General features: G+C 34.9%; 1 protein-coding gene across 1 annotated transcript; it reads right to left on the reverse strand.

The window, feature by feature from the left end:
• Positions 1–6,775: 6,775 nt before the first annotated feature.
• Positions 6,776–8,492, reverse strand: rasd4 (rasd family member 4). Its single transcript, XM_055179733.2, has one exon. The coding sequence runs from the start codon at positions 8,005–8,007 to the stop codon at positions 7,381–7,383; it is 627 nt and encodes a 208-aa protein (XP_055035708.2). The 5' UTR covers positions 8,008–8,492; the 3' UTR covers positions 6,776–7,380.
• Between the last annotated feature and the right edge of the window lie 5,739 nt (positions 8,493–14,231).

Raw genomic sequence — 14,231 nt, forward strand, 5'->3', positions numbered from 1 at the left:
TGATGTGCAGTCGTCTCTCTATTCTACTGAAACTTTAATACATGCATTTTTTATATGTTTTGGATGCAGTTTAGCTGTAAAGTATTTAACTTTTCTGTTTCTCGCTCAATATTAAAGATATCAAGGTTATATTTTATAGGATGTTTTAAGTATAGTACACCACAAAAAAATACTTTTTTGCTGGGTTTTTACAGACTGGGTCACATATTGTGAATAATAAATGGTTAAAAGATGCTAATCATGATTAGCTGCAGGCTGCATGTACAATATAGGATAGCTTTGAGTGTCTTAATGCTTTTATTAAACAATAACTAAATATTAAGGATACATATTTTGAATTTATAGTGTGACATTCATCCATCAGAAGATAAAACTTGCATGTAAACTGTTATATGCACTAAAGCTATGCGAATGAGTATTTTGTGTTTAAATGCTGTTTTGACAAATCAACATTTAGAAGTGAATCTTCAACTTTCCTTTAAAACGAACCGTGATGATATTGTTCCTCATGCAAGTTTACATTTGACATGTTTACATGGTTTAACTGATGTATGCGAGCCATTCATTATCTAAAACAGTCAGCATAAGGCTCTCATCAAAAATAACTAATAGATTATAGTAAATACATAGAAGAGGAAGTAGAGGCATAAGAAAAGGGGTAATACTTTACAATAAGGTTAATTACTTAACTACATTAGTTAACATGAACTAATAATGAACTGCACTTATACAGCATTTATTAATCTTTGTTAATGTTAATTTCAACCATTACAATACTTTATAAAAAATCGTGTTAACGTTAGTTAATGCACTGTGAACTAACATGAACAAACAATAAAAAGCTTTATTTCTATTAACTAACATTAACAAAGGTTAATAAATACTGTAACAAATGTATTGCTCATGGTTTGTTCATGTTAGTTTATACATTAACTAATGTTAACTAATGAACCTTATTGTAAAGTTTTACTGAAAAAAGTATAGAAATTAGTGGGAATACATGATATAATTGCCAAAACCTACATGAAATGTACATTAAATGTATTATTTGTGAAAACATTGTTATTCATAGTGCCAATTGGCTCCAGACCTGTGACAGTTTTGATTTTGTCTGAGCTATTAATGAAATAGAAATATGAAAAATCATTTTATTTGTCTAATCCTAATATTTTAATAGGTAAACTTCAGGCTAAAATAGTTTTAATTCATTTAAACCATATTTAAAACTGAACATGAGCCCCATTCACTTCCATAGTATTTTTTACTATGGAACTAAATGGAGCTTATGATCGATTTTGGTTACAAACATTCCTCAAAATATCTTCCTTCGTATTTATCAAAACAAAGAAATTTATACAGGTTTGAAACAACATGAGAGTCAGTAAATGATGACAGAATTTTCACTTTTGGGTGAACAATCCCTTTAATGTTAGTTAATGTTGTTCATGTTTGTTCTCTGTGCTTTAACTAATGTCAACAATTACAACGTTTGATTTAAAGAAATTTATTAATAAAGCTGAACTTTGATTAATAAATGCTTTAGATGCTCATTGTTAGTTTGTTTGCTAGACATTCCACCGAATCTGTGCCATTTGCAACTCATCCAACTTAAAGTACATATTTTACATTTCAAAATGAGTATTGGTCAATCTCAGGTAACAAGTTTATTTTTAACATGGTTTCTTAACGGAGGATGCAGACATAATGGTAACAGGGCTGAGTTTTTAGCATAGATTTTCAAAATACAGGAAATATAGCTGCACTAAATATGTGCTATAGCAAGAAGACATAGAGCAAATTCTAGTGATTTACCAAAAAAATTGTATTTTAAAATAAACAGATAACATCAAAGAAATAATATAGGTGACAGGACTGAACATTAAGATATATAAAAATATCAGTAAAAGAAAATGAGAAGTAGCTTTTGATCTTCACATGGCCTTCAGAAGATCCAGATAATGTAACTCCCTCTTAAAATTGTGGCTTGTGGAAAATTCCTAGATTTTCAGAGTGGGTAACATGTTGGGTAACAGGACTGAGTAAAATCCCGGGGACATGACTAAAATGTGCATTTTATCTAAAATATTATGAATTTAACGGTAAAAAGAAAACATTTAAAGCAAAGATGGGATATGGACAGAGGCGGTCTTAACATAGAGGCATAGGTAGGTGGCTGCTTGGGGCCCCCTTCCAGCGGTCATATTAGGGGGGCCCCCAACCAACCTAAAAAATAAATAAATAAAGCCTTATCATCATGAACACTTCAAAAGCATGGTCAATTGAATATACGTTGAAACGTTGAAGTAGTAGTTAAAATGTCCAGTTAATGTTTTTCTGTCACTACACATATACACCCCCTTCTTTCAAATTAAAATGGACTAGTCCATAACGGTGTGCGCTGTGCAGCGCGAAAGATAAACACAAAGTGACAGTAGGACTGTGAAAGTACATAAAAAGAGACGAATCAAGACAAATATAAACAAGAAAATGATCTTACCCAAGCGGCTGAAATAAAAGAAAAAAAAAATCGATGATGGGGCTTTGGTGAGTCAACCGCCTAGTTCTGCTAGCCCTAGACTGATAAAAATGATTTTGTGGGGGAGAAAATAACGTTACTATAGAAACAACTTATTAACTCTTATGTTATGTTGGGGATGTTTTCGTCCACTATGGGGTGCTGTTGAGTCTTAACTTGGCCACTACTTTCTCTGTGTTTCAGCAAATGGAATGACTTTTGGTGACAAATCTTATTTTGACACATATTTTGGAAAAATGCTTTGAACATTTTTCAAAAACTCAACAATAAATTCATAACCCTTTCGTTATGTTTGTGATGAAACCATCCACTAAATCAGATAAATATTTAGTTTTTTTATACTTTTTTTACTTTTTTATACTGTTTTTGAATAAATCAGGATTTTTACTCTTTAATTGACAATGATTTTTTCAAAAACTCACTCAAAACTGATTTGGGGAAAACACATTTTTATTTACTTATTTTCAATATAAAAAGTGATTGTGGGCTGGATTTTTTTTAAACTTTTTATCACAGTTTTGGGCATGTGAAAGATTAGTAACAACATTCCATCTTCATTTTGGAGTAAAAAAATTCATTCTCTTTTAAAGATCGGATAGGAGGGCCATATACATACCTTCGCCTTGGGCCCCCAATTTGCTAAATCCGCCACTGGATATGGACCCACACCAAAATGCAATATATATATACTATAATACGTAAAGGTAAAACATAGAGAGAGAGAAATATTTTCAGTGTTCTATGTAGTTATTTCTTCATGATTTAAATTATGTATTGCAGGACACTTTGCCTTACAAAATGTATTTTAGAGTTACTTTTCTCGCATTTTATACATTTAATGTCCTGGGGACAGAAATTGCACTGATTTGGTGGAAAGGCCCAACTAATTTCAACAAATATAACCGTATTGTAAAATGTTACCCATTTTTTTTCACAAGATACATTAGCAATTCTACTAAAAATAATTTCCTCTTGGATTGTGATTTCTACATAGAAAGATGACTGAATTGCTAACAACTATATTAAATTTACACCATTTTAAGCAATTAACACAACACTGCCGCAAAAAGAGGATGAATACGGCTGTAGAAACTATAAATGAGCTGTAACATTATGCAAAAACAGACAAGCACATAAATGATGAAACGCTAAGAAATCCATCCCGTATTATCCTCATCTCTTCAGGCTACGGCTGTGGTCATCATTGGGTGGCATGAGGATGAGCATCAGGTGAACCGAAGCCGGGTCTGTTGGTCTCAGGTCGAGAACTCGAGGATGAGACAAGTAAGCGAATCATGTATTCAAAGGAACGTATAAGTAAATATTCATCATACTTATCTCCAGGATCGGCTATGTCATCGGTGGTCTTGGGTATCAGGGCTCGAGTTAGTACAGGACCATTTACTTGCTCTAAACTCCTCAGGTTTAGCCAGATGACACTGAGGAGCTTAGACCAAGTCAAGGGGCCTGAACAAAACACACAACAGAAGCCTATAGGTGTTTAAAACGTACCTCTCCGATTGCTCTCACTTGTAACAAGAATGTCTTCTGTTATCTCCTTAACCAATGAAAAGATCTGATGAGAGACGAGCAGTCAACTGTAGACGACTTTCATCTCAGTAAGGTCTGATGAACAGACAGCTGTGGGTTTAAACCAGACTCAACGAGGAACTAGACGGACAGATCACTTCCCACTTGTGGCCTCAGGAAACAATACACCTTGTTTCTGCTCTTCGTTCGAAAGGGGAAATACTTCAAGTTTGTGTATATGTATAAAGAGGCAACTGTTTCAGCAGGTGCACATTTTAGGAAACTGCATCACATACAGGAAGGAGTTTAATCTCATAAAGAGTTGCTCAACATTTTGTTTTGTCTGTCTTATTGTTTCAATGGTTTTAACTTCTGACTGTCTATATAATAGAGGAGGAATATGTCTCATAATTCATAATGTCAAAATGATAACAGATCAAAGTATGGACACTGGCTAGAATAGACACCGCATTGAATTTAATTAAAGTAAAACCGAGTATGTGAGACATTTAGCATCATCTAAAAATGGTCCTGACCTATGACCCATTTGAACTGCTATGCTCAACCTGGAGATGTCTGTACAATCCATGCAACCCAGAAATAATGCTGAATTATGTCAGATATTTATCCTCAACACTGTGCAAATGTTCTATGCAGCTTGCAGCTACAGGAAACTTTTGGTGGGGATCTTGCTACTAAATGAGGATCTATAAGTTAATAAATCATTAATTACTTTTTACAACTGCTCTGTGAATGTTTACTCACTGTCTATCTGTTACATTTACACACTAAGGGCCAATGAACGTAATTAATGTTTTAGGAACTAGTTTACATCCCGTTAGGCCCTACGCTTTTGTTATACAAATCAAATGCATTTCCCTTTGCTTTATTATTGTTCACTACAGTGAGGGTGTAATGCACTGAATTTATCATGCAAAAAGCTTTAGGTTTGAGTTCACTCACCACAAGGGGGCGATATATGGCAGCTCATGTACTGTAAACTTACAAATTTGTCTAATCTCTAAGGATGAATTACAAAAAGTCAAAAGTAAGCTTGAATAAATGTTTTCCCATCTTAAAATACTGTCTGATCTAGATTCACATGCAAAGTCTGGCTGTCAGAAAAAAATGTACAAAAAAGGTACAAAACTGTATCTGGGGTGGTACCCTAAGGTTCTGTTTTGTATCTTTACAGGTATACAAAACATAATATGAGGTTGTACCTTTTGGGTCTCTATTGTGTAAATTAAAAGATAAAGTTACAATTTTCACTGGGTTAAAATTGTTTCTTTAGTTCCGTAGGGTATAATACTGTACCCAAAAGATATAAAGGTATAAAACTGACAGTGTGTGAAATACATGTATACAAATGAAGATATTTGTAATCAAGCAGGAAGCACTATTGACTTTTATAGTAGGAAAAATACAATGGAAAGTCAATGGTGCTCCAAAATTTTTTGTTCACAAACACTGCTCAACATATCTTAAAGGATCAGTCCATTTTCTTAAAAAAAATCCAGATAATTTACTCACCACCATGTCATCCAAGAAATTATGTTCTTTGAGGAAAACATTCCAGGATTTTTCTCATTTTAATGGACTTTAATGGACTGAGGCAAAAGGGTCTTATCTAGCGAAACGATTGTCATTTTTGACAAGAAAAATAAGCACTTTTAAACCACAACGTCTCGTCTATCTTCGGTCCTGTGAAGCGCCAGTGCGACCTCACGCAATTGCGTAGAAAGGTCACGTGTTACATATATGAAACGCACATTTGTGGACCAATTTAAACAATAAACTGACATTAATTAGATCATTCGACATACAACAACGTCAGAACGGTCCTCTTTCTCCACACTTGTAAACACTGGGGCGTAGTTTTGCATACATCATCTGTGACCTCTTGACGTGATGACGTATTGCGTGAGGTCGCGCTGGCGCATCACACGACCGGAGATAGACGAAAAGTTGTGGTTTAAAAGGGCTTTTTTTCCTAGTCCAATAAAATTAGAAAAATCCTTGAATGTTTTCCTCAAAAAACATAATTTCTTCTCGACTGACCAAAGAAAGACATCAACATTTTGAATGACATGGTGGTGAGTAAATAAAAAAATGGACTAATCCTTTAATTTGTGTTCAGCAGAACACATACATTTGTATAGGTTTTGGAACAACTTCAGGGTTAGTCAGTAATGATATTCATTTTGGGGTGAACTATCCCTTTAAAATACTTTAATAAAAACACAATTTGTGTCTAAATAACATTTTAATAAAGAAAATAGTATTATTTAGTTGATCCATAAAGTGGAGAAAACAAGTGTTGAGAAGTGTTGAAAAAGCATCCCAGAATAAATCTCATGAAGTTGATTGACAGCTTATTGACCTCATTGGGACATTTTTAAAGGCTACTGCTGCCACTGTGACATCTTGGACCATTTTTTTTCTGACAGTGTGGGGGTTAGTAAAATGAGTTGATGTGTACTTGCAGTCATGTGGATCATCACAATAAAGGCTTACATTAAAGATCAGTATTGTCTATTTTTAAGGGCCTATAAGGAATAGTTTTTTGCAATTGTGTTATTTTATAGTTTTGATCAATTCTGTGATAATAATGAATAAGAAAGTATGTGTGTGTGTATAATTTGATAAAATGCAAGTCAAATCTACAGAAAGAATCATGAATCACATTTTTTTTGTGTGAGTCAATGCTTTATTTATGAAAGGCAAATTGCCAAATCATTTAACATAATTGCTGTCAGAATGCCTTTGATGTTCCATTTGTTGTTTATTTTTGTTGACCAAGGTACAAAAAACAAACAAATCAGTGCACATTATATTTTTTTGGCATAGTGAAGAGTTGCAATCACAGATGCATATGATCACAAGTGAACAATGAACACAATCGCTATAACACGGAGTGATTTGTAAAGCAATGAATGTGTCATACAGTTATATTTTTTATCTTTGTCTTCATTCCGTGAATCAACATTAATGCTTAAGTTTTAGAATATTCAAGTGCCACATAGTCAGGATGTTAAGAAACACACATGATTAAATATTACCATAGCTCTCAAAACATTCAACAGATTCTTTCCACATCAGAAACTCAGTGTCTCTCAATCATTTTCCCTTTTGTCAGTAATCAGTCTGTTTGTCACCGGAGACAAAGATGATACTGATTTCAGAGCGGGATAATAAGGAGTTGCTACGTAACAGCATTGTTCGGCGGCTTCAAGGATCCATCCACATCGTCTTTTGTCCGCTGAGATGTGACTTGACTCGAGTTATCCTCTGCTGGCTGTTTCTCACCGATTTTAGGAGACGGAGCAGCTGTTGGTCTTATTCATAGGAGGTCGTACCCCTACCTCCTTGGGAAAGGTTTCTCTGCGGCGGCGCAGTGCGGGGCTCAGGCGGCTCTGGAGGTTGGCTTGCTGAAGCAGCTCTTTAAAAACCTCCATCACGTTTTCATTTTCTTTGGCCGAGGCCTCCAGGAAGCAGTTGTGCCAGTCCAGCTCCACGGTGGCCAGGACCTCATCCGCAGACAGCCTTCGTTCCTGCAGAAGGTCTTTCTTGTTGCCCACCACCACGATGGGCGTGAACTTGTCCTCCTTGACCTCTAGGATTTCCTCGCGCAGGCTCTTGACAGTTTCCAGAGATTCAGGGTCGTCCACTGAGTAGACCAGGGCGAAAGCCTCTCCGTTTTGGATGGAGAGCTTACGCATGGCTGGGAAGGAATAGCTGCCGCTCGTGTCCATAATGTGAATGGTCACTTTGACTCCGGCCACCTCGTACTCTTTGCTGTGGAGCTCTTCGACTGTACGTCGATGTTTGGGCTCAAAGCTGTCTTGAAGGAATCGTCTTATCAGGGCTGTTTTTCCCACACCTGCAGCACCCATGAAGACCAAACGCACTTCAGTTTTTCCCTTTACCTCCAGAGACATGCTTCCCAATCCCAGTTGCCTGTTTTTGCAGTATAAACTCGGAAACTCTCTGTGGAGGACGTTTCGGATAGCTCTGTTCCTCTGCAGGACTACAAACCTCTGAATATACTGAAGCTCTTGTACTGGTGGAGAATATAAAATGTTGAATAGTAAGCTGGCACAGCTGCATCTGTGTGTTGTGTGTTCTTGTGCCCTATTTATGGATTTTCTCAATTACAGAGACTCCATCTCCTCTTCGTCCCTCAGCCAATCAGGTTGCAGCAGCTACTCCAATGGTTAACCCATTGACCAATGACAGTGTAGCATGCCGAAAAGACACAAGCTCTTATAAGAGAGGTGATGGAGTGCATATCTCTCAGATGGGCTTTGCAGCTCAGTTTAACCACTTCCAGTCTCCTATACAAGGTGTTTGGATTTTATATCCCAAAAGGTTTATTTTTTTATTGATTCTCTGTAGCAGAATGCACTATTTTTGCACATCTTTGCACATATTTACAGACATTCACGTTTGCATGAACCACATTTCATCTCACTGCATAGGTTTATCTCATCTGACTTCTGTAATATACTGATAAAGTAGGTGCAGGTTTTAATGCAGAAGCATTAGCTTTATATATGAGATAATTCAATAGCATGCTTATATATCCTGCAAAAACTTGTGAGCTCCCTAAAGGCAGTTAAACGCATTAAAATCACACTAATGAACATATTTTACACTGTCCACAATGGGAATTGAGATACGCATTTAGGTTTAGACCAATGCAGCCAATGAAGTCTGCAGTTTTGTGTATATTATGTGTACCTTTTGTACCTGAAAGGTGCTTAACACATTAGTACCGTACACTGGTACCTCAAAGATACATATCTGTACCTAAATGGTACATATTAGGACCATTTTAAAAGGTACCATCCCAGTGACAACTTTTGTACAAATACTGTTTCAAAAACTAGCAAATTCTGTTTAATTACATCAAATGTTAATTTAAAAATGTATTTACCAGAACCAATTTAACCAATTTATTGGAGCATTAAAAAGTACTACATCATCCAGACCACGTTTTTGTCTAAACCATAGCCTGAACCATGGTAAGCCTTTAATAATTGTTTATATTTAGAGCTGTCATGATGGATTACAAGAGAAGTTATCATGTCTGTAAATGAGCTCTGGCTACTCCGGCAGCTTCTGTCTTTTTTTAGATTTCCATGGGTACCAAAGCTATGAACCACATTCATTCACGAAGAGATGATGTGCAAGAAAAACAATGTTCTTTCATAAAATAAATGCTGTTTTATTTATTAACTGCTAATGGGACAATAGTAAGATAATGTCACTAGAACAACTTTTTACTTCAGTATATTAAAATTACTAGTATTTAGGACACATAACAAAAACCAACAAAGCTAAATAGACGAAACCGAGGCAGATGCATATGCACTTTGAATAATAAAATAATAACGTTGGTGTGGGTTATATGTGGTGACATAAAAAAAAACCCTGATAAATGCCAGTTTTGTACCGAAGTCTCCCCTTCTTGTGCAGTTCATACCATGTTGCTGTGGATATACCCAGCTAGCAGAGAAGAGTTCTGGGAGCGTTCCCTGGGGGTTCCCAAGGTTCCCAAAAACGTTCTGCCAACGTAAAAAGTGTCCAGTTGTCTTTAAGTTGTAGGAATGTTTCTGTGTTGTCTGAACGTTAGAGGAATGTTACATTTTACCATTTTTAAACGTTATGACAATGTCATGTTTTAATGTTCAAACAATGTCCAAAACAACAACTGTTTATTATATTGACTTGTTTGATTGTTATGTAAATGATAGAGAAACATTGCATTTTATTATTTTATAAAACATTATTTCCGAATGCTCAGCAAACATACCGCTGCAGAAAACACAATTCACTTATTAGGTTTGGATGTTGATGTTTTGTTTCATTTGGGGTCACCCTTATTGTGATTAGTGGACTCTTGACACTTGACTTTTAGCTTGTTTTTTCCTGGTTGTGTTAACTTTGTGTTAATGCACACTTTTGTTATGAAAGGTTAATGGTGTAATTCTGTGGTGTTTGGTACATAATAGTAAAGATTATCACCTAATTAATTTACTAATCAAAAGTTCATTCTCTGTCAAAAATGTAAACGAGATCCAGCACTTTACAGCAGTTTGTCATTAAGGAGTTTTAGAAACTTTGGACAAAAAATATCTGCTGTATATCTGGGATGCACAAACATCAAGAATCAGAGTATGAATCTCAACCATGGTGACAATTAAATGAAAAACGTCATGCTGCAATGCATGCTGGGTATTAACAAATTACAAATCTCATTCAGGATTCCCAACATGCACTGCAGCATGGAAAAATACGTTTTTTTTAAACAATTTTATTTGTCCCCATGGTTGAGATTTGTACTCTGATTCTTGATGTTTGTGCGTCCCAACTATACAGCAGAATTTTTTTGTCCAAAGTTTCTAAAACTCCTTAATGACAAACTGCTGTGAAAGAGCTGGATCTAATATATATTATTGACAGAAAACAAACTTTTGATTAGTAAATTAATTAGGTGATGATCTTTACCATTATGTATCAACTACCACAGAAATACACTATTAACTTTACATGTTCATAACAAATGTGGTGCGTTAACACAACCAGGGGAAAAAAAGTCAAGTGTCAAGAGTCCAACTAAAACAAACACTAATCACAATAATGGTGACTTAAAATGAAACAAAACATCAACATCTAAACCTAATAAGTGAATTGTGTTTTCTACAGCAATATATTTACTGAACATTCAGAAATAATTTTTTATAAAATAATAAAATGCAATGTTTCTCTGTCATTACATAACAGTTAAACAAGTCAATATAATAAACAGTTGTTGTTTTAAACATTGTGTGAACATTAAAACATGACATTGTCATAACGTTTAAAAATGGTAAAATGTAACATTCCTCTAACGTTCAGACAACACAGAAACGTTATTAGAACTTAAAGAAAACTGGACACTTTTAATGTAGAATGTTTTTGGGAACCTTGGGAACTTTCAGGGAACGTTCTTAGAACTTTTTTCTGCTAGCTGGGTAGCAGTATAATACTGTAAAAACTTACAGTACAATCCTATATTTGTACATTACAGTAAAATACTGTACTTTGTATTGCATTACAGGCACCCCTCAACCTGATCCAAATCTGTAAATCCCACACCTTAATTTTAATCATACACTAATTAATCAAAATGCTGGGTTATTTTAAACCAGTGCTGGGTTGAAAAGGGACGAACCCAACCCGTTGGGTTATAATTCAATTAAATTTATATAGTGATTTTCACAATTGCTTAATTGTTCAAAAGCAGCTTTATGTTTATAAAAACTAGAAAAGGGTAAAATAGAAACATTTTCTGGGTTTATTTTACCCAGTAGCTGGGTTTGTCCCTTTCTGATCCAACGCTGGGTGGTAATGACCAGAACATACTTGACATGCGATTCAAATGTATATAATAGATGCATATGCGAGTTTTAAATAATAGCCAATATGAATTTCATGAATTTTAAATTAGGTTTTTGTATTCACCTGCGCTGGTGGGTCCACATCACTAACCACATTTACACACAGTCATTTCTCTGTAGAGTTTTTAACTGAGAGAGCTGAAACATGCAAACGCTTGATTCTTGCATTTTGGTTCATATCCTTCGATTGCATATAAGACCAATAATATTTTTTTATTCTTAAGGGCACCATGTTTTCTAATGGCATTGCTGAATTCCTCATGGAATTCCTCATGGTTTTTCTATAACTGCAGTTTTCAGATTATTTGACGCCCTTTTTCCTTTCCTGTTCACTCTAAAATAAAATGCATCATGCCACGAAAGTGAAATGGATTACAAACACTGGTTTACATTGACATGTTGTATGTTTTTTTGCACAAACTCTCCTGTGCATTGCACGTATGCTGCAGTTAAAATCAAAGCAGCCATTTTAAACTTTTTTATGATAATCAATTGAATCATTTTTATTTGATCAGGATATATAAAATGATTATATTTGGAATAAACAGATAATAAAATCAGCTGTGTGTTTTTAATAGATATCCCTATATTGGAGTCCTTATCATTGAAATGTGAACATTTAACCGATCTCACAGATGCGCATTCTTATTTGCATTTTAATGATGCTAAAAAATAGAAATGTAAATATGTTCCAGAGTTTGGAGATGTATTTCAAACATTCATAGAGGTGAATGAGGAAGTGATGGCTGAGATGAGTTAGTGATGATCGCAGCCATCAGCTCCTCATAATGAGTTTAAGGAATCAAGAAACAGTGAGCTGAGGGAAAGTACAGGGGATGTATGAATGTACAATCATATTGAATTACAGTGAAATGTCATAAAAGACTGACATGGGAAGTAATGTTACGTTCTCTCACCCAGTTATTACATTCTGCTTTCTCTATCTCTTAATCTGCTCTGAAAATATGATTTTTTCCTTCCTTGAAGATGTCATCATTTACACCAATTACAAATTCAGATCATTTTGACACTGTGAAGCTTGTGTGTAATTTTGAGCTGCCTGCACTAAGCAACACATCGCCTTCTAGTTTAGCCAATAGTGTAAGCTTGAGGCATGACTGCCTGTAAAGGGCAACACTAGTACAGGGTAACCTAAATTACAATACTGCAAAGACATATGGACACAGTAAAATTGAATTATGCCAACTGTTTTCATTTTTTACAATCTTATTTGCTGGTCCATGACCAACCACAGTTTCACAGATACAAAGCAAAACTTCAGCAACTAATGTTTCGATAAAAACAAGAAATGCACATTGATTTTACTTCTGTAGATTCATCAATGCAATAAAAATGGAGTAAACATTTGCTTCGCATTTGCCTAATTTTACATAGTCATAAATATCTTGGGAATATTTATGATGCTTTATATTTATAATGCTTTTGTCTATTGGTGGCAGATGATGTAATTGATCAGTTAATATTGAATAATGGAACTCCCCGCTGTTCCTGACTTGACTGTTTTAAGGCTTTTGTTGATCTGGACCAGGGGCGGAGTGGGACCAAAAAATCTACCGGGAAATTTCGTATACCACCAGCCCTCCGTGGTAAAAAAAAGGTCTTGTATTTGTAGTAAAACTAGGGTATACAAATTGTAATCAATCTGCAAAAAAAACAACATTTTCATAATAATAATAAAATCATTAAATCATGGATAATTTTCCTAATTGAGTAACTATACAAAATTATACCTGTTTGAAAGACGGAGTTGTGCACCTGTCAATCAGCTATTACATAATGTGTGCATCTTTGAATAACTGTAAGAATTTTTCTTTAAATATAATTTTTGTCATATAAAGTTTTGATAGATAATAATGTTTTTTCCACTGTTATTGCTCATTTTTTTTTAACATGTTTGGCACATTTACCTCAGAGTTTATTTCAGTTATTTTGCTGTTTTTCCGGTTATAATAATACAATTTACATGCCAATCCTGCTTCCTTGTCTTTTTATTAATTTCATTATGCTGTTATTTGAAGTTATGTGGATATTTATTACCATATAAGACGTTCATTGCCGTTATATACTCTCGACTAATATTCAAATCATATACGGAATAATGTGTGCATCTTTGAATAACTGTAAGAATACAGTTCCTTTGAAAATATTTTTGTCAAAGTTTTGAGAAATAATAATGTTGTGAGGATATTTATTGCCATATTGCAGTTGAATACTCTCGTTTATAATATGAAAATCACATAGTAGGAAATATACTGCAAAGTTACCCTTCTTATTTTTATTTATTATATAGCCATATGGAGACAAACCTTTGCAAATGTGCTGATTTGATCCATTCATGTACTGACCACCAAGCTAGAGATTTTAAACATCCTTAATCCACACTTACTATCAAATAGTCTATCTGCTTGATGGATCAATCCGACCGCATATTTACTGCAATAAACAAGTATTCAGCGGCACAGCTTTTTACATCAAAGGCCGACAGGCTATGTCATTTGGGGAGGGGCCGTTCAATGATCCCCCTATATTTTAAAAAATCCTCAACACGGTTGGACCTGCCGAACAGGTTGAGCACTTTTATGTTAAGCAAAGAGGCTGCACAGTTTGACCAGCGGGAAGCGGCTGCACATCACGCCGCCAGATGGGGTTGCTATATAACTCGCAATTTATAACTATTATCAGACCGGTCCACCGGGAAA

Source organism: Misgurnus anguillicaudatus, chromosome 19 (genome assembly GCF_027580225.2).
Source record: "Misgurnus anguillicaudatus chromosome 19, ASM2758022v2, whole genome shotgun sequence".
Lineage (NCBI taxonomy): Eukaryota > Metazoa > Chordata > Actinopteri > Cypriniformes > Cobitidae > Misgurnus > Misgurnus anguillicaudatus.

Excerpts from the sequence above, each read along its gene's own strand:
- rasd4 (XM_055179733.2), bottom strand. The coding sequence starts at position 8,007 with ATGTCTCTGGAGGTAAAGGGAAAAACTGAAGTGCGTTTGGTCTTCATG.